Raw genomic sequence first — 25847 nt, 5'->3', positions numbered from 1 at the left:
GAAAGCTATAAAGTAGAAGAAACATACTCAGATGACTCCATCATTCTGATAGCCACTTTTATGTGCAACTACATCAAGCTGTGCATGGACCCTAGATACACAAATACCCAGTGTCACTATGTGCTGAGGTCCTACCTGTCTCCGGTGTTGCAAAGGATAGCTCTGGCCATATTCAGAACACTCCACCACCTGACCCTTGTCACCAATTTTTGAGCTGGGCAGTTGAAAACCATAGCACCCTGTAAAATTCAGCTCATGCAGTGTTTTTTTGTTACCAGTCATGCCAAGCATCGCTGTAATACACATCTCTTTGCTCTATGGGGTGTTCCTGAGGAAAGGCACTGCTCTTACAGAACCATCAATTCGTTGAAATATTCTGTTTGGTCTGCTCGAAAGTTGTTGATCTTCGAGTGCAAAGAACTTTTGATGATTGAGTGTTGCAGACTGGCACATTCCATGGTCCATGACTATGTGCTGAGGGATGCACTAACATTTGGGGCTGCTGTTGCAAGGGCTCAATGGTGAAAGGCCACACTAGGCCCTCATATCTTGATACAATAAGGGTTGGAAACTGTATAAAGCCCCTAGGGCTGTATGCTCCAGAGGGCTTGACATGAAATGTGAATGTACATTGTAAATCATAGAATTATATAATCCCTACAGTGCAGAAGAAGGCCATTTGGCCCATCGAGTCTGCACCAACTCTCTCTGACAGAGTATCTTACCCAGGCCCTACCCCCACCTTATACCCGTAATCCTATAAATTTACCATGGCTAATAGAAACATAGAAATTAGAAGCAGGAGTAGGCCATTCGGCTCTTTGAGCCTGCTCCACCATTCATTTTGATTGTGGCTGATCATCGGATTCTGATCATCCTAATCCCTCCTTCCCCCATATTCCTTGATCCCTTTAACCCCTACAGCTGTATCTAATAGGGAAAGAGTAGGGCCTCTTAAGGATCAACAAGGTCATCTATGTGCGGATCTACAAGAGATTGGTGTGATCCAAAATTAATATTTCTCATCAGTATTTACTGTTGAGAAAGGCATGGATGTTAGGGAAATGGGGAAATAAATAGTGATGTCTTGAGGAGTGTACATATTACAGAGAAAGAGGTAGAACATAGAAAGCCACAGCACAAACAGGCCCTTCGGCCCACAAGTTGCGCCGATCACATCCCCACCTCTAGGCCTATCTATAGCCCTCAATCCCATTAAATCCCATGTACTCATCCAGAAGTCTCTTAAAAGACCCCAACGAGTTTGCCTCCACCACCACCGACGTCAGCCGATTCCACTCACCCACCACCCTCTGAGTGAAAAACTTACCCCTGACATCTCCTCTGTACCTACCCCCCAGCACCTTAAACCTGTGTCCTCTCGTAGCAACCATTTCAGCCCTTGGAAATAGCCTCTGAGAGTCTACCCTATCCAGACCTCTCAACATCTTGTAAACCTCTATCAGGTCACCTCTCATCCTTCGTCTCTCCAGGGAGAAGAGACCAAGCTCCCTCAACCTATCCTCATAAGGCATGCCCCCCAATCCAGGCAACATCCTTGTAAATCTCCTCTGCACCCTTTCAATGGCTTCAACATCTTTCCTGTAATGAGGTGACCAGAACTGCGCGCAGTACTCCAAGTGGGGTCTAACCAGGGTCCTATAAAGCTGCAGCATTATCTCCCGACTCCTAAACTCAATCCCTCGATTAATGAAGGCCAGTACGCCGTACGCCTTCTTGACCGCATCCTCCACCTGCGAGGCCGATTTAAGAGTCCTATGGACCCGGACCCCAAGGTCCTTCTGATCCTCTACACTGCTAAGAATGGTACCCTTTATATTATACTGCTGCTTCATCCCATTGGATCTGCCAAAATGGATCACCACACACTTATCCGGGTTGAAGTCCATCTGCCACTTCTCCGCCCAGTCTTGCATTCTATCTATGTCTCGCTGCAACTTCTGACATCCCTCCAAACTATCCACAACACCACCTACCTTGGTGTCGTCAGCAAACTTACCAACCCATCCCTCCACTTCCTCATCCAGGTCATTTATGAAAATGACAAACAGCAAGGGTCCCAGAACAGATCCCTGGGGCACTCCACTGGTCACTGACCTCCATGCAGAGAAAGACCCCTCCACAGCCACTCTCTGCCTTCTGCAGGCAAGCCAGTTCTGAATCCACAAGGCAACAGCCCCTTGGATCCCATGCCCTCTCACTTTCTCAAGAAGTCTTGCATGGGGGACCTTATCGAACGCCTTGCTGGAAGTCTTAAAGTGCATCAAGGTAGATAAATTCCTGGGACCTGATGCAGTGTATCCCAGGACTATGTGGGAGTCTAGGGAGGAAATTGCGGGTCCCTGAGCAGAGATATTTGAATCATCAATAGTCACGGGTGAGATGCCTGAAGATTGGAGGGTGGCAAATGTTGTGCCTTTGTTTAAAAAGAGCTGCCAGGGAAAGTCTGGGAACTACAGGCCGGTGAGCCTCACATCTGTGGTGGGTAAGTTGTTGGAAGCTATTTTGAGAGACAAGATCTACAGGCAAGGACGGATTAGGGACAGTCAGCATGGCTTTGTGAGTGGAAAATCATGTCTCACAAATTTGATTGAGTTTTTTGAAGGGGTAACCAAGAAGGTAGATGAGGGCAGTGCAGTTGATGTTGCCTACATGGACTTTAGCAAGGCCTTTGACAAGGTACCGAATGGTACGTTGTTTCATAAGGTTAAATCTCACGGGATCCAGGATGAGGTAGCTAAATGGATACAAAATTGGTTTGATGACAGAAGCCAGAGGGTGGTTGTAGAGGGTTGTTTTTCAAACTGGAGGCCTGTGACCAGCGGTGTACTTCAGGGATCGGTGTTGGGTCCACTGTTGTTTGTCATTTATATTAATGATTTGGATGAGAATATAGGAGGCATGGTTAGTAATTTTGCAGATGACACCAAGATTGGTGGCATAGTGGACAGTGAAGAAGGTTATCTTGAATTGCAACGGGATCTTGATCAATTGGGCCAGTGGGCTGACGAATGGCAGATGGAGTTTAATTTAGATAAATGCAGGTGATGCATTTTGGTAGATTGAACAAGGGCAGGACTTACTCAGTTAATGGTAGGGCGTTGGAGAAAGTTACAGAATAAAGAGATCTAAGGGTACAGGTTCATAGCTCTTTGAAAGTGGAGTCACAGGTGGACAGAGTGGTGAAGAAGGCATTCGGCATGCTTGGTTTCATTGGTCAGAACATTGAATACAGGAATTGGGATGTCTTGTTGAAGTTGTACAAGACATTGGTAAGGCCACACTTGGAATAATGTGTCCAGTTCTAGTCACTCTGTTATAGAAAGAATATTATTAAACTAGAACGAGTGCAGAAAAGATTTACTAGGATGTTACCGGGACTTGATGGATTGAGTTATAAGGAGAGGCTGGATAAACTGGGACTTTGTTCTCTTGAGTGTAGAAGGCTGAGGGGGTGATCTTATAGAAGTCAATAAAATAATGAGGGGCATAGATTAGCTAGATAGTCAATATCTTTTCCCAAAGGTAGCGAGTCTAAAACTAGAGGGCATAGGTTTGAGGTGAGAGGGGAGAGATACAAAAGTATCCAGAGGGGCAATCTTTTCACACAGTGGGTGGTGAGTGTCTGGAACAAGTTGCCAGAGGTAGTAGTAGAGGTGGGTACAATTTTGTCTTTTATAAAGTATTTAGACAGTTACATGGGTAAAATGGGTATGGAGGGATATGGGCCAAATGCGGGCAATAGGAATAGCTTAGGGGTTTTAAAAAAAGGGCGGCATGGACAAGTTGGGCTGAAGGGCCCGTTTCCAAGCTGTAAACTCTACAACTCTATGACTCTATGACCCTAATTTCTTCTTGAAATCAGACAACGTTTTGGCCTCAACCACATTCTGTGATAGTGAATTCCACACATGCACCACCATCTGGGAGAAGAAATTTCTCCTCACCTCAGTTCTAAGAGGTTTACCCCTTATCCTCAGCTATGACTCCTAGTTCTGTACTGCCCCACCATTGGGAACATTCATTTAGCCTACACATCTTTGGACATTAAGGGGCAATTTAGCATGGTGAGTCCACCTAACCTGCACATCTTTGGAGTGTGGGAGGAAACCGGAGCACCCGGAGGAAACCCACACAGACACGGGGAGAATGTGCAAACTCCACACAGACAGTGACCCGTGGCCAGAATTAAACCTGGGTCCCTGGCACTGTGAGGCAGCAGCGCTAACCACTGTGCCACCGTGCCACTCTGTAATGACAGATTCACTGTGTTCAAAGAAGATGGTCTGTCTTGCACTTTATCTAATGTTAAATTTGAACTGTTACATAATGTACCATTACACATTTTGAGAATAAAGTATATTTTTCGAGAAAAGATATGAGGTTCATACAACCACCTACACTGCAAATGTTTTGCTTGTGTAATTAAAGACAAAACATGAGGTGAAAAAAACTAAAATTAAATCTTCCACAGATGCAAGAAATAATGGAGATTCAGTCGCATCGGAGACTTGAACAGCAAAGGAATGGAAAAGATAGTCAGAGCAGCAAAAAGCAAAAATGTGGAAAACCTGGAGACATATCAAGGTAAGCATTTTTTTAGGTTAAGTATATTAAGAGGAGGAGGGGGCTGTTAAGGTGAATATTATTCTTACTGACAAATGCTGGTGAGATTGTAATTAGAATGGGATTTAATATTTGTAAAAAATGTCAACAGAAAAATTAATGAGGCTGAAGGTAAACAGATATCATTGCAGCAGGCACCATATTTAAAATGCACCCACACACAGAGCCTTCTCAATGACTGCAGCCCAATACTGCTGCAACAGAAAGATGTTCCTGAGCTCTGACACTCACCGACACATTTCTGTTCTGATTTTCAGTGCTACATTACTGTTAGTGATTTTGGAACTGCATTGTTCCCACAAGGCTATCGTGGACATGTAGTGCTATGGCAGAGGTTCTGCTTTGCGCCCCCTCACTGAAGAGTTCACCCCAACAGAGTATTTTCATAGTTTACTGTGCTGTAGCTTCATGTTGCAAGATGATGGAGCTATTAGCAGACCAGATTTCATTCTCCCTGCATGACATTTGGCTTTCTGGCCTAGACTCACTTCCCATTCTGGCCCCAAGGATATTCTCACAGCCCCACCCAATAATGTGTCTGAGTGCCAGTGCAACCACCTCCCTGCCCCGCCACAACATTGCCAGTAAAGCCTTTGCTCTCTATCTAATGTCTTCCCTTTGTCTCATGTATCCCCAGTCCTACAGTCAGGCCTTTGTCTGCATCTCATGTAACCACCAGCTCCCCACCTTACCACTGGTCTGGCACAGAGGACATTGTCCCTGAAGCACCCTGAAATTGTTGTGTTGCTGTCTGCGCAGCCTGGAGAAGCAGCCAGGAGCGATGTGCAATGTAAAGCAAGGGATATACCCCGAATTTACAAGTGAAGCGCAGTTCACCAGGCTCACATCCCTTATGCCTGATTGTGAATGATTCCTGTCTAAATTCGACACCAGTGAGGCCTTTTGATTGAGCATGGCGGCAGAGCCTTCATAATGAGCATTCATGAGATTCAAATGTATTCATAAGCTGTTTCTGACATGGTGCGGCAGGAAACGCACTCCGCCATTGAAGTCTGGAGAGGATAATTGTGACGTGTCTTCACGCCAACATTAAATTGGCTTTTGTGCTCCCACAATATTTTCCCCTCCCACCTACCATTGTGTCCATCACTGACCGGAGTGGAAACTCCAGCCCACCATTCCTCATAGACTGGCTCCCACAGTATGTCACAGTCTGGGTGAATTTTCAGTCACTATTATCTCTTTCTGCTGAAAGATGCTCTTTGCACCTGATCAGAGAGCATTTCGTTTTTCACCTTCACATGATTCATTAGCCTTTCCTTCCGGCACTAATATGGGTCAGTTTTACAAATCAACAGTAGATTAATTTAAAACGCTTTAAATTTACTCTAAGATGCTGCATGTAGACATATTTTCAGTGCCTTTGTAAATGCCTATCCAGTGCACAGCTGATCTGACTCTGAGCTTACACTTCCCCATTCCCATGTAGACTTTGTATATCTTCTGGAGAATGCCTTGCCACATTGTTTTGGACATGATTATTGAGGTTCAAGTTGAGCAACATCACCATCTCCCTGTGAGATGCCGTGCCTGATAGACTAGAACTGCTGTATTGTTGAATGTGTTTTTTGCATCTTATCAAGCCATGTCTAGGTCACTCGCTGAGGCAGCATATGCAGCCTCTCATCTTTGCTGCTCTTATCTCTAATTTTGCTCAGCTCTGATGGTCTTACATTTACTAGGCTTGATAGATCTTGATACCTGGATCTCCTATTATGAGTTTCTCCTGTGGTGAGAACCAAGATAGTGTTTCTGCCGGCACCATTTCTCTTTCTGGCTTGTATTTCAGAGTGAAATTGTAGCTCTGAAGTCTTCAGGGCAAACTTTGCAGTCTTGCTGGTGCTTTACACAGATTCCTCTTGTAAACCTACTCCAGTGGACGATGGTCACTCTCCATTATGAACTTTCCTCTCTAAAGATATGCATAAGACCATAAGACATAGGAGCAGAATTAGGCCACTCAGCCCATCGAGTCTGTTCCGCCATGTGCATGGAACACATCACGTCCAAACATAACTGCCAAAATCTCTTTCTATGTTCTATGTTGGCATACCTGGTCTCAGATGATATTAGAGCTTATTTATCAGTCACAAGTAAGGTTTACTGCAATGAAGGTACTGTGAAATTCCCCTGTGAAGTCGCCACAGTCCGTCGCCTGTTCGGGTCAATGCACTGAACCAGCAAGTCTTTCAGAATGTGGGTGGAAATTGGAGCACTCTGAAGAAACCCACGCAGACACGGGGCGAATGTGCAAACTCCACACAGACAGTGACCCAAGCAGGGAATCGAATCCGGGTCCCTGGCGCTGTGAACCAGTAGTGCTTACCACTGTGCTACCGTGCCGCCCCTCTTTGGATGCTATCAGTTTTCTCTCTTGTACCAGGGCTGTTCCCAGTACTTTTATGGAAGCATATATTTGCAGAGTGACGGATTTTCTCTGCTGTACTATGACAAACTTGTCTGCTGAAGTTTGTTGTAACTCTGAGTGTGTGACTCGGACTACTGGTACTCTGCAACTTCTTTCTCAGCTCCTGTAGGTTTGCTGTGTGCTCTGACACATGCAATATGAAAGAGTTCATGTTTTGGGTTCAGCCAAGGAAACTTCTCACCTGTATTTTATCTGTGGGGCTTCTATCACAGAGATAACTATGATTCTTTCAGGGCTCCGATTGATCAACCAGGATGTTACTGAAGGCAGAGCAGGCTTGAGGGGCTGAGTGGCCTACTCTTGCTCCTAATTCAAATCTTTGTACCTTCGTATGATTCCGTCAGGCATTCTGCAACTTTTACAATACATTTGTCTCAGTTTCACTTGATCCCAGCTTTCCTGTTTCTCCCCATGGCTTCATGTGGATGGTTGTCATGATCTTTTTCATCGACACCGTATATCTGGATATCATCTGCCAAGCCGACTGTTCCTTTGCATCCTCAATATGTCTCATCTACTTTCTGCTGGAACACATCCTGATTTACTTTAAGGCCAAAAAATAGATGCAGGAATTTGTGCCATCCAAAGGATGTGTTGACCTTTGTCAACAGTGAAGATTCCACACCTAGTTACATGTTGTAGAAACCTTTCAGGCATTAAGCTTGCTGAAATGTTTTGTCTCTGTCAGTGCTGGTGCGATCTCTTCCAGCGTTGGAATGGGGTAGTGATTCTTCTCTTTACTTGACTATGAACTGTTGGATTCAGGCAAAATCTTAGCCGTCCATTTGTCTTCACACTGAATACAATGGAACTTACCCAAACTGTGGGCATTGTGACTCTGGCAATCAGTTTCTTTTCTTCTATCTTTCAAGCTTTCCTTTTAGTTCTATTGTTGCTTTACATGGGAATGAATAACTGATTCTATTGCTGAGTCAATAATGAAAGGACACTCCAAAATCCTCAAAGCATCCAACCGTTTCATCAGATGACTGGCTAAATTTTCACCAGATGCTCTTTGCGCCGGATCAGGGAGCATTTCAATTTTCACCATTTGCTAATCTTTCCTTCCAGCACTAATGTGGCGCAGTTTTTGAAATCAGCAGTAAATTAATTTAAAATACTTTAAGTTTACTCAAAGATGATCACTCCCACCATGCTATGGGCTTCTGTTTCTTTGGTTCCCAGATGTTGATATCAGTAATCTTTGGGCGGGATGTTCCAGCCGCACTTGCCCCAGGCCGAAAAATCCCGCCCGAGGGCAATGGGCCTTTGCATGGTCCTGTCCCGCTCGCTACGATTCCTGAGGTGGGCGGCGGGATGAGGAAATTCCTCCCTTTATGTTTAATTTTTCCATGCTGTCTGGATCAAAAGAAAAACTCGATTGAACTACCCATTGTACACGTCACTTCAGCCTCGAGCACAGTTGTGAAATGTGCTGCAGGGTCCTAGACAATGAAATGGGTTCAAGAGGCTCAAGTGGCAGTGATCATAGTGTCATAAGGTTTGGGGTAGCTACAGAAAAGAAGCAATCCAAAGTAATTAATTTGGAGAGGGCCAATTGAGGTGAGGCAAGAACAAATTTGACTCAGATAAATTGGAATCAAAGAATGACAGGAAAAATTGGAACAGAAAAATGGCTTCCCATTAGAGAGAAGATGGTTCAGGTACAGTCAATGTATATTCCCACAATGTGAGGAGGTTGGCAACAAGCCTGATGTAGAAAGTAAGATGAAGCAGAGAGGGGTCTGTATAACAGATGGCAGGTTAATAACGTGAGTGAGAACCTGCTGAATATAGAAAGTTCAGAATAGAATTGAGAAAAATACATTCAACAAGGAGAGAATAGAAGAAGAAAATGGTAGCTAACATGAAGTTAATCCAAAATCCTTCTATTGGAAAACAAATAGTCAAAGGTAGATTGAAGAGAGAGCTCTTTCAGGACCAGGAATGGGGTAGACACCCAGGAACAGGGGGTATGCTGAAGCACTTCACATCTATCTTTACCATGAAAGAAGATGCTTCCAAAATCACAGTGAAAGAGGAGGTAGTTGAGGTACTGGATAGGCTAAAAATTGATAAAATGGAGGTATTAGAAAAAGTAATTGTACTTAAAAAGTTGATAAGTCATCAGGAATGGATGGGATTTCTCCAAGGATGCTGAGGGAATTAAGGAAGGAAATTAGGGACGCATTGGTCATAATCTTCCGATTTGTTTTTGGTATGTGGGTCGGGTGGCTAAATGGAACATAGAACAGTACAGCACAGAACAGGCCCTTCGGCCCACGATGTTGTGCCGAGCTTTATCTGAAACCAAGATCAAGCTATCCCACTCCCTATCATCCTGGTGTGCTCCATGTGCCTATCCAATAACCGCTTAAATGTTCCTAAAGTGTCTGACTCCACTATCACTGCAGGCAGTCCATTCCACACCCCAACCACTCTCTGCGTAAAGAACCTACCTCTGATATCCTTCCTGTATCTCCCACCATGAACCCTATAGTTATGCCCCCTTGTAATAGCTCCATCCACCCGAGGAAATAGTCTTTGAACGTTCACTCTATCTATCCCCTTCATCATTTTATAAACCTCTATTAAGTCTCCCCTCAGCCTCCTCCACTCCAGAGAGAACAGCCCTAGCTCCCTCAACCTTTCCTCATAAGATCTTCCCTCCAAACCAGACAGCATCCTAGTAAATCTCTTCTGCACTCTTTCCAGCGCTTCCACATCCTTCTTATAGAGAGGTGACCAGAACTGCACACAATATTCCAAATGTGGTCTCACCAAGGTCCTATACAGTTGCAGCATAACCCCACGACTCTTAAACTCCAACCCCCTGTTAATAAAAGCTAACACACTATAGGCCTTCTTCACAGCTCTATCCACTTGAGTGGCAACCTTTAGAGATCTGTGGATATAGACCCCAAGATCTCTCTGTTCCTCCACAGTCTTCAGAACCCTACCTTTGACCCTGTAATCCACATTTAAATTAGTCCTACCAAAATGAATCACCTCACATTTATCAGGGTTAAACTCTATTTGCCATTTTTCAGCCCAGCTTTGCATCCTATCTACGTCTCTTTGCAGCCTACAACAGCCCTCCACCTCATCCACTACTCCACCAATCTTGGTGTCATCAGCAAATTTACTGATCCACCCTTCAGCCCCCTTCTCTAAGTCATTAATAAAAATCACAAAGAGCAGAGGACCAAGCACTGATCCCTGTGGCATTCCGCTAGCAACCTGCCTCCAATCCAAAAATGACTGGTAAAATTTCGCCCAATCTATTTTTAACTAATTGGTTTGACTAGCTTTTAAGCTAACAAAGAGGACTGATGGAAACATAGAAACGTAGAAAATAGGAGAAAGAGGAGGCCATTCAGCCCTCTGAGTCTGCTCTGCCATTCATTATGATCATGGCTGATCATCCAATTCAATAGTCTGATCCCATCTTCCCCCCCATATCCTTTGATCTCTTTTGCTACAAGAGCTATATCTAACTCCTTCTCGAAAATAAAATGTTTTGACCACAACTGCTTTCCGTGGTAGTGAATTTCACAGGCTTATCAACTCCCTGGGTGAAGAAATTTCTCCTCATCTCATTTCTAAATGGATTACTCTGCATCTTTAATCTGTGACCTCTGGTTCTTAACTCTCACACCATCGGGAACATCCTTGCTGCATCTATCCTGTCTCGTCCTGTTAGAATTTTATGAGGCTCCTATGGGATCCCCCCTCATTCTTCTGAACTCCAACGAATATAATCCAAACCGACTTAATCTCTCCTCATACGTCAGTCCCACTATCCCAGGAATCGGTCTGGTAAATCTCTGCACTCCCTTTATGGCAAGAACATCCTTCCTCAGATAAGGAGACAAGAACTGCACACAAATTCCAGGTGTGGGCTCACCAAGGCCCTGTATAACTGCAGCAAGACATCTCTGCAAATGAATTACTTGTGATATGTAAAGTGATATTACATTTAGTTCCCTCATCTAAATCATTATTATATATTGTGAGTAGCTGGGATCCTAGCACCAATCCCAGTGGCATTCCACTAGTCACTGCCTGCCTTTCAAAATAAGACTTGTTTATTCCTATTCTTTGTTTCCTGTCTGCCAACCAGTTTTCTATCGATGTCAATACACACGCACTTTAGTTTTCCATGTTTGGGTATGTAGGACATGAGTTCCCAATTTACAGATGACACAAAACATTGAAAGTGTAGTGAACTGTGAGGAGGAAAATGATAAACTTTGAAAGGACATCGGCTGGTGGAATGGGTGGTCCCTTAGCAGCCATGCAAAGAACTGTGAATTATATTTTGGCAGGAAAAAATAGTTCTCTGTTATCACACAGGATTACACCAGATTTATGGTATAGATTTGATTTGATTTGATTTATTATTGTCACATGTATTAGTCTGCAGTGAAAAATATTGTTCCTTGCGCACAATACAGACAAAACATACCACAGAATAAGAAGGAAAGGCAAGAGTGGAGAATGTAGTGTTACAGCCACAGCTAGGATATAGAGAAAGATCAACTTAATGCGAGGTAGGTCCATTCAAAAGTCTGATGGCACCAGGGAAGAAGCTGTTCTTGAGTCAATTGGTATGTGATCTCAGACTTTTGTATCTTTTTCCCGATGGAAGAAGGTGGAAGAAAGTATGTCTGGGATGCGTGGGATCCTTAATTATGCTGGCTGCTTTTCTGAGGCAGCGGGAAGTGTAGACAGTGTCAATGGATGGGAGGCTGGTTTGAATAATGGACTGGGCTTCATTCACGACTCTTCATAGTTTCTTGCAGTCTTGGGCAGAGCAGGAGCCATAGAAAGCTGTGATACAGACAGAAAGAATGCTTTCTATGGTGCATCTGTAAAAGTTCATGAGAGTTGTAGCAGACATGCCAAATTTCCTTAGTCTCCTGAGAACGTCGAGGCAATGTGGGCTGTCATTAATCCTGTCAGAACCCTGTCATTCAGTGCAATCAGTCCATGCTGGCTTTATACTTGACATGAACCTCCTCCCATCTTTTCTCATTTTGATCTACCATTGTAAGTGACTATTCCTATCTCACCATGATAACTTACTCCGCAGGGCGACCTGAACCTGCCGCTCACCAATCCTTTATACCTCACTCAGTGCAATCACACACAGGCACTGTCAACATCATGTGGGCCTGATTGTATTTCATCTTACTCCACCCCACTTTACTCTTATTTACTCTCGTGCCATCCAACTTTTCCCATTGTTGTGCACCTTGTTATTTCTATCTAATACGATCAACTGATTCCCAAATCCTAAGTTTTAAGTGTTCCATGATTGAACTAACAAACCAGTAAGCAAGGAGATTCGTCCCGGTTCTGTTCAAGTGCAAACCTTTGGCATATACATGTCCCATCTCCCCCAGAACTGATGCCAAACCCTATCATCTGCTTTATTTCTACACTGATTAGTGCATGGCATTGGGAATGATGTGCAGATCACTACCTCTACGATCCTGCCTGTTAGTTTCTTTCCCAACTCCTTAAATTCTGCCGACAGGATGTGACCTCCCTTTCAGTGATTGGTCCTGAAATGGCCCCTGAGTGCTTTGTAACCACTCAGTGACATTCTTGATCCCAGCACGAGGGATCCAATCTTAGTCTCCTTTATTCTGCTCCAATCTGATCCCGACCTATTTTATTCTGCTCCTGCCTGCACTGCTCCCAATCTCTGCTGTGATGATTCCTCATATTTGTATTTTTTCACACCAAGTTGCGTGGCAGTGAATTTGTCTTGTGCGCCTTGTTTGGAATAAGTCCAGGCTGTGAAATTCACCTCCATACCCAATGGCGCTGGTGTTGGGGATGCCTGACACTCTTAAAATGTTTGGAGAATAGTTTTGGCCATTTGAAGTGTGACAAGTGTTGTACGCACTGACTGTAAAAGAGCTAACATGTTCATACCATGCATGCGGTGTAAATGCGATGAATGGTTGCATTGTGCGGTGAAGCAGAGTCTAACACAGATATTGATAATGCTCTCCCTTAAACACCCTCAGCTGAACATGTGTTCAGCAAAGTGAGGGACACTCCCTTACTAGTGCTAATTGATGATATTACCATGGAGATTCCAGGTGAAGTGTTTTTGAGTTTCTTTTGCTGCTTTAGAATGAGTGGATGTTTGGTATATCGTGCTATTGGAATGTTAAGACAAATCACATGACTACAAGAAATTAAAGCAACTGAGTAGCTCCGAGAGACAGAGCTACAAGAGAGAGTTTACAAAGACTTCTTCACCGCACAGGACCTTCAACAGATGCTATACACTAGATACATCGATGACATTTTCTTCCTTTGGACTCATGATGAACAATCACTGAAACAACTATATGATGACATCAACAAGTTCCATCCCACCATCAGACTCACCATGGACTACTCTCCGGAATCGGTTGCATTCTTGGACACACGCATCTCCATTAAGGACGGTCACCTCAGTACCTCACTGTACCGCAAGCCCACGGATAACCTCACGATGCTCCACTTCTCCAGCTTCCACCCTAAACACGTTAAAGAAACCATCCCCTATGGACAAGCCCTCCGTATACATAGGATCTGCTTAGATGAGGAGGATCGCAACAGACACCTCCAGAAACTGAAACATGCCCTCATATGAACAGGATATGGCGCTCGACACATTGATCGACAGTTCCGACGTGCCACAGCGAAAAACGGCACCGACCTCCTCAGAAGACAAACACGGGACACAGTGGACAGAGTACCCTTCGTTGTCCAGTACTTCCCCGGAGCGGAGAAGCTACGGCATCTCCTCTGGAGCCTTCAACACGTCATTGATGAAGACAAACATCTCACCAAGGCCATCCCCACGCCCCCACTTCTTGCCTTCAAACAACCGCACAACCTCAAACAGACCATTGTCCGCAGCCAACTACCCAGCCTTCAGGAGAACAGTGACCATGACACCACACAACCCTGCCACAGCAACCTCTGCAAGACGTGCCGGATCATCGACACGGATGCCATCATCTCACGTGAGAACACCATCCACCAGGTACACAGTACATACTCTTGCAACTCGGCCAACGTCGTCTACTTGATACATAGAACGTGGAACATAGAACAGTACAGCACAGAACAGGCCCTTCGGCCCACGATGTTGTGCCGAGCTTTATCTGAAACCAAGATCAAGCTATCCCACTCCCTATCATCCTGGTGTGCTCCATGTGCCTATCCAATAACTGCTTAAATGTTCCTAAAGTGTCTGACTCCACTATCACTGCAGGCAGTCCATTCCACACCCCAACCACTCTCTGAGTAAAGAACCTACCTCGGACATCCTTCCTATATCTCCCACCATGAACCCTATAGTTATGCCCCCTTGTAATAGCTCCATCCACCCGAGGAAATAGTCTTTGAACGTTCACTCGATCTATCCCCTTCATCATTTTATAAACCTCTATTAAGTCTCCCCTCAACCTCCTCCGCTCCAGAGAGAACAGCCTTAGCTCCCTCAACCTTTCCTCATAACACCTACCCTCCAAACCAGGCAGCATCCTGGTAAATCTCCTCTGCACTCTTTCCAGCGCTTCCACATCCTTCTTATAGTGAGGTGACCAGAACTGCACACAATATTCCAAATGTGGTCTCACCAAGGTCCTGTACATGTGCAGCATAACCCCACGACTCTTAAACTCCAACCCCCTGTTAATAAAAGCTAACACACTATAGGCCTTTTTCACGGCTCTATCCACTTGAGTGGCAACCTTTAGAGATCTGTGGATATGGACCCCAAGATCTCTCTGTTCCTCCACAGTCTTCAGAACCCTACCTTTGACCCTGTAATCCACATTTAAATTAGTCCTACCAAAATGAATCACCTCACATTTATCAGGGTTAAACTCCATCTGCCATTTTTCAGCCCAGCTTTGCATCCTATCTATGTCTCTTTGCAGTCTACAACAGCCCTCCACCTCATCCACTACTCCACCAATCTTGGTGTCATCAGCAAATTTACTGATCCACCCTTCAGCCCCCTCTTCTAAGTCATTAATAAAAATCACAAATAGCAGAGGACCAAGCACTGATCCCTGTGGCACTCTGCTAGCAACCTGCCTCCAGTCCAAAAATTTTCCATCCACCACCACCCTCTGTCTTGGATCAGATAGCCAGTTACCTATCCAATTGGCCAACTTTCCCTCTATCCCACACCTCCTTACTTTCATCATAAGCCGACCATGGGGGACCTTATGAAACGCCTTACTAAAATCCATGTATATGACATCAACTGCCCTACCTTCATCAACACACTGAATTACCTCCTCAAAAAATTCTATCAAATTTGTGAGGCACGACTTGCCCTTCATGAATCCGTGCTGACTATCCCGGATTAATCCGCATCTTTCTAAATGGTCGTAAATCCCATCCCTAAGGACCTTTTCCATCAACTTACCAACCACCGAAGTATGACTAACCGACCTATAATTACCAGGGTCATTTCTATTCCCTTTCTCAAACAGAGGAACAACATTCGCCACTCTCCAGTCCTCTGGCACCATCCCCGTGGACAGTGAGGACCCAAAGATCAAAGCCAAAGGCTATGCAATCTCATCCCTTGCCTCCTAAAGAATCCTAGGATATATTTCATCAGGCCCAGGGGACTTATCGACCTTCAGTTTATTCAAAACTGCTAGTACATCCTCCCTCTGCAGGAAATACGCTGCAGGAAAGGATGTCCCGAGGCATGGTACATTGGGGAAATCATTCAGATGCTACGACAACGGATGAATTAACACCGCTCGACAATCACCAGGCAAGACTGTTCTCTTCCTGTTGGGGAACACTTCAGCGGTCACAGGCATTCGGCCTCTGATCTTCGGGTAAGCGTTCTCCAAGGCGGCCTTCACGACACACGACAGCGCAGAGTCGATGAACAGAGACTGATAGCCAAGTTCCGCACACATGAGGACAGCCTCAACCGGGATCTTGGGTTCATGTCACACTATCTGTCACCCCCACGACTTTCCTGGACTTGCAAAATCTCACTAACTGTCCTGTCTGGAGACAATACACATCTCTTTAACCTGTGCTTAATGCTCTTTCCACTCACATTGTCTGTACCTTTAAGACCTGATTTGTTGTAAAGACTCGCATTCCAATCATTATTCTGTAAATTGTGTTTGTGTCTTTATATGCCCTGTTTGCTGTTTGTGAACAGATCTCCCACTCACCTGACGAAGGAGCAGCGCTCCGAAAGCTAGTGGCGTTTGCTACCAAATAAACCTGTTGGACTTTAACCTGGTGTTGTGAGACTTCTTACAGAGAGAGCTAGCACAGACACAATGGTCCAAATGGCCTGCTTCCTATTGTTATCTTTACACAATTCTGTTCTCTTTGTGTGATCCTCTCAACAAGAGCAAGGAATGTTTCAGAATACTTTTCCCCTTATTGGTCTCTTCCAAAACATTATGTGGCTGTGCACAGGGTCAGGCTGTGTTTTTCCTGATGTTCTAACTATCATGAATGTGGAGGAGACTTGATAGACCAGCTGGTCTTTTCCTGATCATCCATTTTGTATGTTTGTAAAGGCGAGACCTCAACAACACTGAACTCCTTCAGCACTTGCTTAGGTTATTGCTTGGTGTCTTGGAGCAGGGTTAGCCGCAATGTCCTGATTAAGGAAGGAAAGTGCAGCTCACTCACTCAACCTGATACTTCAAATCAATCAAACACAAGCTCTGTTCATTTATTTATTGAAGCATAAAAGATTTGAACTGTTACATGTGAAAATATTGTTCTACTTTGCTGTTTAAACAAAGCAGCTCCAAGTATTTCACCAATCCAGTAACACAGCTGTGAGCATTCACATTTTAAAAGATTTTTTTATGCATAACTAGCCTGAGCTTTTAGCAAGGGATAGGTGCAGGATCCTATTTTAAAATAATCTCAATGAATTTAAATTGTAAATGCCATTGCAATAGCTATTCAAGATGCAGCAATCCACAGGAAAAATATAATGCATAAACCTCAATAGTTTCTAAACATTGTGTAAGGTTCAAGCTGTTATTTCCTGAATCCACTCAATATACTGAGTGACCCTTGTATAAATCCCAGGCTTGTATCGCAATCCACATTTTATCCCAAAAGATACAATTCCTTGGAGCTCATCCTCACATATCAATGGCCCACCCGAATCCCCCTGAAAAAACAAGAAATAATTAATTAATCTCAAACAACAGTCAATGCATCAACATTCCTGTTTAATAATTTTATGAGAGTTATTAAGCAGCTATAATTTGATTATTTCCTGAAGGTTATACAGAGATTAAACAAGGACTGAAATCCATCTTGCAACACATTTAGGGCAGTCGTGATGGATGATACACAAACCTCAAGCAGTAACTCAGTTGACTGTTACAGTCATCAGAATTGCAAGAAGGTGTTGCTTAAACTCAGAAAAGTGAGGGAATAAAGGTTAGAACATAGAACCAGGTCCTTATAAACTTCGAGGCTTTTATTTCCAGAGCCACATTTCACATATTACACCTCAAACCAACAACTATTCTTTCAGACTACTCATATATATATGAGCACAGGTGAATGCCAATACCCACAAATACAATTAAAATCAATTGTTTCGTGTACAGAATTGGAAACACTTACACTTAACTCCCACTACCACTCTTCTGCTATCATATGTTCTAAAGCAACATGGACTGAATCACTGTAGGTATTTTTCTGAGTGGTTTTGTTTTATGCAATACACATGCTTTACATTCTGCATTAATTAAAGATAATGAATGATAAGCTCTCCCACTTTGGTTGTTGTGTACAGGTATTGGAGTGACATCCTGAGGCACATGTCAATGTTTCAATATTATGCCGACTCATAAAAGTGTTGGGTGTCACATTTTGATGTTTCCAAATAAAAACCTCCCACTTTGGTTGATCTGATAAGTTCATTAAACCTTTTCCAAGACTATTTCCAGGTGAACTGAAAGTTGCTGCAGGCAATCTCAGTGAATATCAGTTCATTTGAGCAGCTCACCTTTGGGTCCTTTGCCCTATCACCAAGAGGGTTCCTCCTCTGTCTCCCTTCCTCGAATAATTGCAACAGATCTATTCTATAAATGGGACAATCTCAGGTCTTGTGCATGAATCATTAAAGGCCAATATACAAGTACAGCAAGGAATTAGGAAAGTGAAGAGGATGTTCCTGTTTTTGTGAGGGGAAATGATTACAAGAGTGTGGTGAACCATCGTTGGTTCCCACTAGGTAGTACTGAGCCAGGGTCTGGCCAGTACTACGAGTCTGTATATATGTTGCTGTTGGGGTTAGGGATGGGTTGTTCTACTTGTTACTGTTGGGGTTAGGGTTGGGCTGTTACACCTGTATTATAGTTATTATGGTACATCCCAGTCGGGCTCCGCCTCCTGGGAGAGGTATAAAGGTCACTGCTCTGTCTGGGACCCCTCAGTCTGGGATCGTGTACTATATATGGTAGCTTCGTTGTAATAGTAAATAAAAGCCTTTATTTCCTTGAGCATCTCAAGCCTCGTGTGTAATAACGCGCATCAATTTTATTTACGATTAATTAAACTCTTGTCGTAAAAAAAAAGGAAAACGATACAGAGAGTATGGAGCAAATGTTAAAACCCGAACGTCTTACACTGGATCCACGTGCGGCGGGCGCCTCTAACACCTTCGACCACTGGTTAAAGTGTTTTGAGGACTACCTGGCAGCCTCCGCAGCGGTCACCACAGACGACGACAGACTCCGGGTCCTCCACGCGAGGGTAAGCGACGCTGTATATCTCGCGATCCATGCAGCCACCGACTGCACAAGGGCCTTCGAGCTTCTTAAGAAGCGCTACATTAAACCGTCAAACGAGATGCATGCTCGATACCTCTTAGCCACTCGACGACGGCAGCCCGGCGAAACGACGGAACAGTACGCATGCGAGCTCCTACAGCTAGCCAGGGGCTGCAACTGCAAAGCAGTGTCGGCAGACCAGAATATGAATGACCTCGCTCGAGATGCGTTTGTGGCGGGAATCGGATCATCTTATATCCGACTCAGACTGTTGGAGCAAGGTAATCTTGATCTCACTAAGTCGATAGAACTAGCAGATACGTTGGAGACGGCCTCCAAAAGTCTAGCATTGTATCCCAAAGACCACGTGGAGACAGCGTGGCAGGAGCAGTCGCAGATCCCACCTCGTCCCTCGGGTCCGAAAAGCTGTGTGATGGCGTGCCCACACTCGGGCCTGACGACGGCAGCAGCCCCAGGCAGCCCGCGGTGTTACTTCTGTGGGGGAGTGAAGCACACTCGACAGCGATGTCCCGCTAAAGCGGTGTTGTGCTCCACCTGCGGTAAGAAGGGACACTATTCGAAGGTCTGTCGATCCAAACTTACTTCCAGGAACAGCAGTGCGGCCTGCGACTCCCCGGAGCCCGGTTCTTCGTCGTCGGCATCATCGAGGGTTTCGTCCATGTGCGAGGCCAGGACGCAGCCATTACAGACGACGGAGTCGCAAGAGACACGCGACCACCAGGGGTCGCTGATTTTGGTGCCATCACCCACGTGCGACCTATGGGAGCAGCCATTTTGGTCGGCACCGACCGTGAACGACCAGCAGGGGTCATCTTCATCCATCTCAGCTGCCTGCAGTGGCACTCGCGAACCAACGGTGGCGTCGATCATCCTGGACCAGGCCAAGCCTCACAGACTCGACAAGTCTATGATGGACATTCAGGTAAACAAACGCTTGATTTATTGTCTGTTTGACAGCGGGAGCACTGAGAGTTTTATTCACCCAGACGCTGTGAAGCGGTGTGGTCTCCAGATCCAACCTGTCAAACAGACGATTTCGATGGCATCAAGGCCCCGGTCTGTCACCGTGCTAGGGAGTTGCGTGGTAAATTTAACGGTGCAGGGCACGGTTTACGAGAGCTTCAAGCTCCTGGTGTTACCGCACCTTTGCGCGCCAATACTCCTCGGACTAAATTTCATGGTCCACTTGAAGAGTGTAACCCTACAGTACGGTGGGCCACTCCCTCCGCTTTCAGTGGGAGAACAGCAGCCTTCAAATTGCCCAACGCGCCCCGCCTGTAGCCTCTCGACGCTGAAGATTACCACACCCTCCCTGTTCCAGAATCTTGTGCCAGGCTGCAAGCCCATCGCAACTAAGAGTAGGCGTTACAGCGCTGAGGATCGGATCTTCATTCGATCTGAAGTTCAGCGGCTCCTCAAGGAAGGGATCATACAATCTAGCGCTAGTCCATGGAGAGCGCAGGTCGTGGTGGTCAAGAGTGGGAACAAATCCCGGATGGTCATTGACTATAGTCAGACCATTAATAGATACACGCAGCTGGATGCGTATCCCCTCCCGCGCATATCTGACATGGTCAACCAGATTGCGCAGTACCGGGTGTTCTCTACCATAGACCTCAAGTCTGCCTACCACCAACTCCCCATTCGCCCAGAGGACCGACAATACACGGCTTTTGAGGCGGATCGTCGCTTGTATCACTTTCTCAGGGTTCCTTTTGGTGTCACCAATGGGGTCTCGGTCTTCCAGCATGCTATGGACCGAATGGTGGACCATAACGGACTGCGGGCTACCTTCCCGTACCTGGATAACGTCACCATCTGCGGCCATGACCAGCAGGACCACGACACCAATCTCCTTAAGTTCCTACGCACTGCATCTCGCCTGAATCTGACCTACAACAGGGGGAAGTGTGTATTTCGTACGCGCCGTTTAGCCATCCTCGGATACGTGGTGGAAAACGGGGTCATTGGCCCTGATCCAGACCGTATGCGTCCCCTCCTTGAACTTCCCCTGCCCACTGCGCAAAAGCACTGAGAAGATGCTTAGGCTTCTTCTCTTACTATGCACAGTGGGTTCCCAATTACGCAGACAAAGCCCGTCCGCTCATCAAGTCCACCTCTTTTCCCCTAACACCAGAGGCCCGATTGGCCTTTGATAAACTAAAAGCCGACATCGCGAAAGCCACGATGCACGCTATCGATGAGTCCATCCCCCTTCAGGTGGAGAGCGATGCATCTGATTTCACCCTGGCCGCCACACTTAACCAGGCGGGCAGGCCCGTCGCCTTTTTTTCCCGCACCCTCCAAGGCCCCGAAATTCGACATTCAGCGGTGGAAAAGGAAGCCCAGACCATTGTGGAGGCCGTCAGGCATTGGCGCCATTACTTGGCAGGAAAACGGTTCACCCTGATCACGGACCAGCGGTCCGTGGCGTTCATGTTCAATAACACGCTGCGGGGCAAGATCAAGAACGACAAGATCTTGAGGTGGAGAATCGAACTCTCCACCTATAATTACGACATCATGTATCGTCCAGGGAAACTCAACAAGCCCTGTCGCATGGAACATGTGCCAGTATACAGGAGGACCGTTTGCAGGCTCTCCACAATGACCTCTGCCATCCTGGGGTCACTCGGCTCTACCACTTTGTAAAAGCCCGCAATCTACCCTACTCGGTGGAGGATGTCAGGTCCATAACGAGAAGCTGTCGGGTATGCGCGGAATGCAAACTGCACTTTTACCGACCTGACCGGGCACAACTAGTCAAGGCCACTCGTCCCTTCGAAAGACTGAGTGTCAACTTTAAGGGCCCCCTTCCCTCAACAGATCGGAATGTGTACTTCCTCAACATCATTGATGAGTACTCGAGATTCCCTTTGGTTATTCCCTGCTCTGATACATCCGCTGCCACGGTTATCAAGGCATTCCGTGATCTTTTCACCCTGTTCGGGTACCCCTGCTACATTCACAGCGATAGGGGCTCGTCGTTCATGAGCGATGACTTGAGGCAATACCTGCTCTCATACGGGATTGCCTCTAGTAGAACCACGAGCTACAACCCTAGGGGTAACGGACAGGTGGAACGTGAGAATGCTACAGTCTGGAAGGCTGTCTTACTGGCGTTGAAGTCAAAAAGCCTTCCAGTCTCCCATTGGCAAGAGGTGCTCCCTGATGCGCTCCACTCCATACGCTCACTCCTGTGTACGGCAACCAACGCTACTCCCCATGAGAGGCTGTTTTCATTCCCTCGGAAGTCTTCCTCTGGGACCTCATTACCGTCTTGGTTGACGTACTCAGGACCTGTCCTCCTGCGGCGACATGTTAGGGCCCGCAAGTCCGACCCGTTGGTCGAACAGGTCCATCTCCTCCACGCCAACCCTCAGTATGCCTATGTGGCATACCCTGACGGGCGAGAGGACACAGTCTCGATTCGGGACCTGGCACCAGCAGGGGACGTAGAAACCCCTGTCGCTCCCATACCTCCTGTTAGAGACCCCCCAACTATTGTTTCCCCTCCTGACACGGCGCGGGCAGCATCGGGACCATTACTTAACCCTTTTACTCCCGTGTACAGCTTGCCTGAGTCCAGGAGATGGTCACCACTTCAGGGCGTGTCGGAACTCAACGGATTATCATCACCTCGGGGTCAGCCGGCCCGTGAGACTGTGGAGGAACCGTTGGACATCGCCTTGGGGAGAACGCCACCGCGAGTGCCTACTCCGGTGTCATCACCGGTGTTGAGGAGGTCACAACGACGGTGCGGTCCCCCTGACCGTCTGAACTTATAGACTGATGACAAATTATTCTGTGTTTTTTTTTGTACCCCGCCGGCCTTTGTTTTCAAAGGAGGGGTGAATGTGGTGAACCATCGTTGGTTCCCACTAGGTAGTACTGAGCCAGGGTCTGGCCAGTACTACGAGTCTGTATATATGTTGCTGTTGGGGTTAGGGATGGGTTGTTCTACTTGTTACTGTTGGGGTTAGGGTTGGGCTGTTACACCTGTATTATAGTTATTATGGTACATCCCAGTCGGGCTCCGCCTCCTGGGAGAGGTATAAAGGTCACTGCTCTGTCTGGGACCCCTCAGTCTGGGATCGTGTACTATATATGGTAGCTTCGTTGTAATAGTAAATAAAAGCCTTTATTTCCTTGAGCATCTCAAGCCTCGTGTGTAATAACGCGCATCAAAGAGTAGGGAGATTATGCTTCAATTGTACATTGATGAGATCGCATTTGAAGTATTGTGTACAGTATTGTTCTCCTTATTTAAAGAAAGATGTAAATGCATTGGAAGCATTTGACAGAAGGTCTACTGGATTAAGATCTGTACTGGAAAGGTTGAACAGATTAGCCTTGTACTGCTGGAGTAAGAGGTGAATTGATTGAAACATGTAAGATCCGGAGAGGTCCTGACATGGTGGATGTGAAGAGGATGTTTCCCCTTTTGGGACAATCTGGAACTTTTTTGCACCCATCCCACGACTCGGAACACCCCAGACTCCTTGAACAGTACCCCTTCTCCCACAACCTCGGCTTCTCTGGCACCTTCCATTCTTTCTTGCACCTTCTCATCTCCCCACAGCCCCCTCACACCTGCACGACCCCTCTGCCAGGAACCCTCCCATCTCCCCTGTGCCTTTGGCTCCTCCAGCACTCCCCCACCAACCTGCACCCCTGGCTTCTTCAACACCCCTCACCTCAAAAGACCCTTAGCTGCTGTGGCACTCCTCCCTCCCCTACACTCCCTCCTTCAGCACCACCTCTTCTCCAACACCCCCTCATTTATGCACCTCATCCCTTGCAGTACCCTCCCTCCTCTGCACCCCCTTCCCCCCCCACCCCACACCCCCCACACCCCAGGCTCCTCTCTGTTGTCCTCCTCTTACCTACACCTCTACCCCACCTCCACATCCCCGTTCCTCTGCACCCACTCTTGTTTACCTCGCTAATGTTTGAAGCAGCCACTAATGGAGGGGATCTGCCTCTCCCATCGAGTACTGCTTTTAGACATCAGCAGATTGAGGAGGGTGAGGAGGGTGTCGAGTGCCAAGTGAGAGTGGATGAAAGCCGGGACCATTGTTGTTGCAGGATAGCCCAGTTCCGGATGTCTATATTTCCATTACTTTATCTCTACTTTTCAGCCTGGGGGTTGAACATTTTACATGGATTTTAGGATAGGAATATCAGACCACGAAAATTGAACCGATATTTTGCTTTTCCCTGCGTTGACACCCCGACAACAAAGAGTTTAAGTATGTTATGTTAAACAAATGTGTGAATTGATTAAATTAATTATTCATTTTAACAGCTCAAGAATCAATAGATGATAAGCTTGAAGCACATTTTATGCAGCACTAACTAAAACAGTTAATCCTAATAGTTGTGTTCCGATATTGCAGCCACTTTTTACCCAATCTAGCTCACCTGGCATGCATCCTTTCCACCTTTGCTGTCACCAGCACAGAGCATGTCCGTGGTTATTACAGGGTTGTTGTTGTAATAATTCTTACTGTTGCACTTTGCTCTGTTTATGGTGGTTACGTTCACTTCCTTGAGGTTGTCAGAAAGCTTGTTTGACTTTACATTTGTCTTTCCCCATCCCACAACTGTGCAGATAGTTCCATTTCTCACATCACAGTCACATTCAGGCAGAGGGAGAACATCCACAAACTTGTTAAGTTTTGCCTCAGTCTGCAGCTGTAAGAAATAAAAAAATTTTTTGTGTTTTCTTTCATTTACCAAAAACCTCTGAAATGAATGATTATTCTTCCACCTTCTTCTTAATATGACGTGAAGAAAGTGCTGGAGACACCCACAGGTCAGTTAACAGCTGTGGAGGGATCGGACAGGTTAATGTTTCGAGTGTGGAAGCTTCACTAGAACTGGAGGCTGTTACAGAGAAACAAACAGGATGGAACAAAGGGAAGATGGATGGGAAATAAACAGGGGTGGGATTCTCCCACAAAAATCCTAAATGTCGAATTTGCGTAAAAACTGGACTAAATCGCGTTGGTTTTTTCAGCAGGAGTTTCAAAATGAGTCTCCCAGACTGTGTGTACTGCAGAGTGCCTCAGCGTGGATCATGCTGAGAATCAGGGGGCAGGGCCTATTCCCGCTGGAGAGGCCGGTGGCCTAGCGCTGAGCGTTGAGATTGGTGGCCCCTGTCTGCACGTCTCCCGATTTGCTGGCCAACTCGATTGCTGGCCAGGCCTATGACCCCTGCATCACTGGCCCTCCGAGACCCCACAGTCTGATCGCTGGTCGTGGGGACATGTCCGGCCCAGCCTCGACACGCCAGCCGCCCCCCCGCCTCCCCCCCCCCCCCCCTCCTGGGTCATCTTCATCTCCCACTGACCACCTCCCCTCCCACTGCCAGTCCCAATCTGCATCCCCCTGCCCCACCCCGCTGTGCCAACCGCCACCCCTCCCCGTCGGTTTAAGACAGAGTTGAGGAGGAACTTCTTCTCCCAGAGGGTGGTGAATCTCTGGAATTCTCTGCCCACTGAGGTGGTGGAGGCTACCTCGCTGAATATGTTTAAAGCGCGGATGGATGGATTCCTGATCGGTAAGGGTATTAAGGGTTATGGGGATCAGGCGGGTAAGTGGTACTGATCCACGTCAGATCAGCCATGATCTTATTGAATGGCGGGGCAGGCTCGAGGGGCTAGATGGCCTACTCCTGCTCCTATTTCTTATGTTCTTATGTTCTTATGTTAGATGGCAGAAAATTATATGGTTCTCTCGTGGTGAGCGTGATTTCATTTGATAGCCAAGCATCTGAAATCCCCACAAAGCCAGGAGTTAGCACAGCTGCCTCACAGCACCAGGGAACCGGGTTCAATTCCCGGCTTGAGTCACTGTCTGTGCGGAGTCTGCATGTTCTCCCCATGTCTGCATGGGTTTCCTGCAGGTGCTCC

At 46.3% G+C, this 25847-nt stretch overlaps 1 protein-coding gene across 1 annotated transcript; it reads right to left on the bottom strand.

Moving 5' to 3' along the window:
• Positions 1–16999: 16999 nt before the first annotated feature.
• LOC144490265 (granzyme K-like) lies at positions 17000–24658 on the bottom strand (the record flags this gene model as incomplete). Its single annotated transcript, XM_078208045.1, has 2 exons — positions 17000–17294; positions 24355–24658. Coding segments are annotated over 2 exons (448 nt in total), but the record flags the coding sequence as incomplete, so codon positions are not given.
• Between the last annotated feature and the right edge of the window lie 1189 nt (positions 24659–25847).

Source organism: Mustelus asterias, unplaced genomic scaffold, assembly GCF_964213995.1.
Source record: "Mustelus asterias unplaced genomic scaffold, sMusAst1.hap1.1 HAP1_SCAFFOLD_3087, whole genome shotgun sequence".
Lineage (NCBI taxonomy): Eukaryota > Metazoa > Chordata > Chondrichthyes > Carcharhiniformes > Triakidae > Mustelus > Mustelus asterias.
The sequence above is the reverse complement of the archived record's forward strand: the minus strand, read 5'-3'. Positions and strand labels throughout refer to the sequence as shown.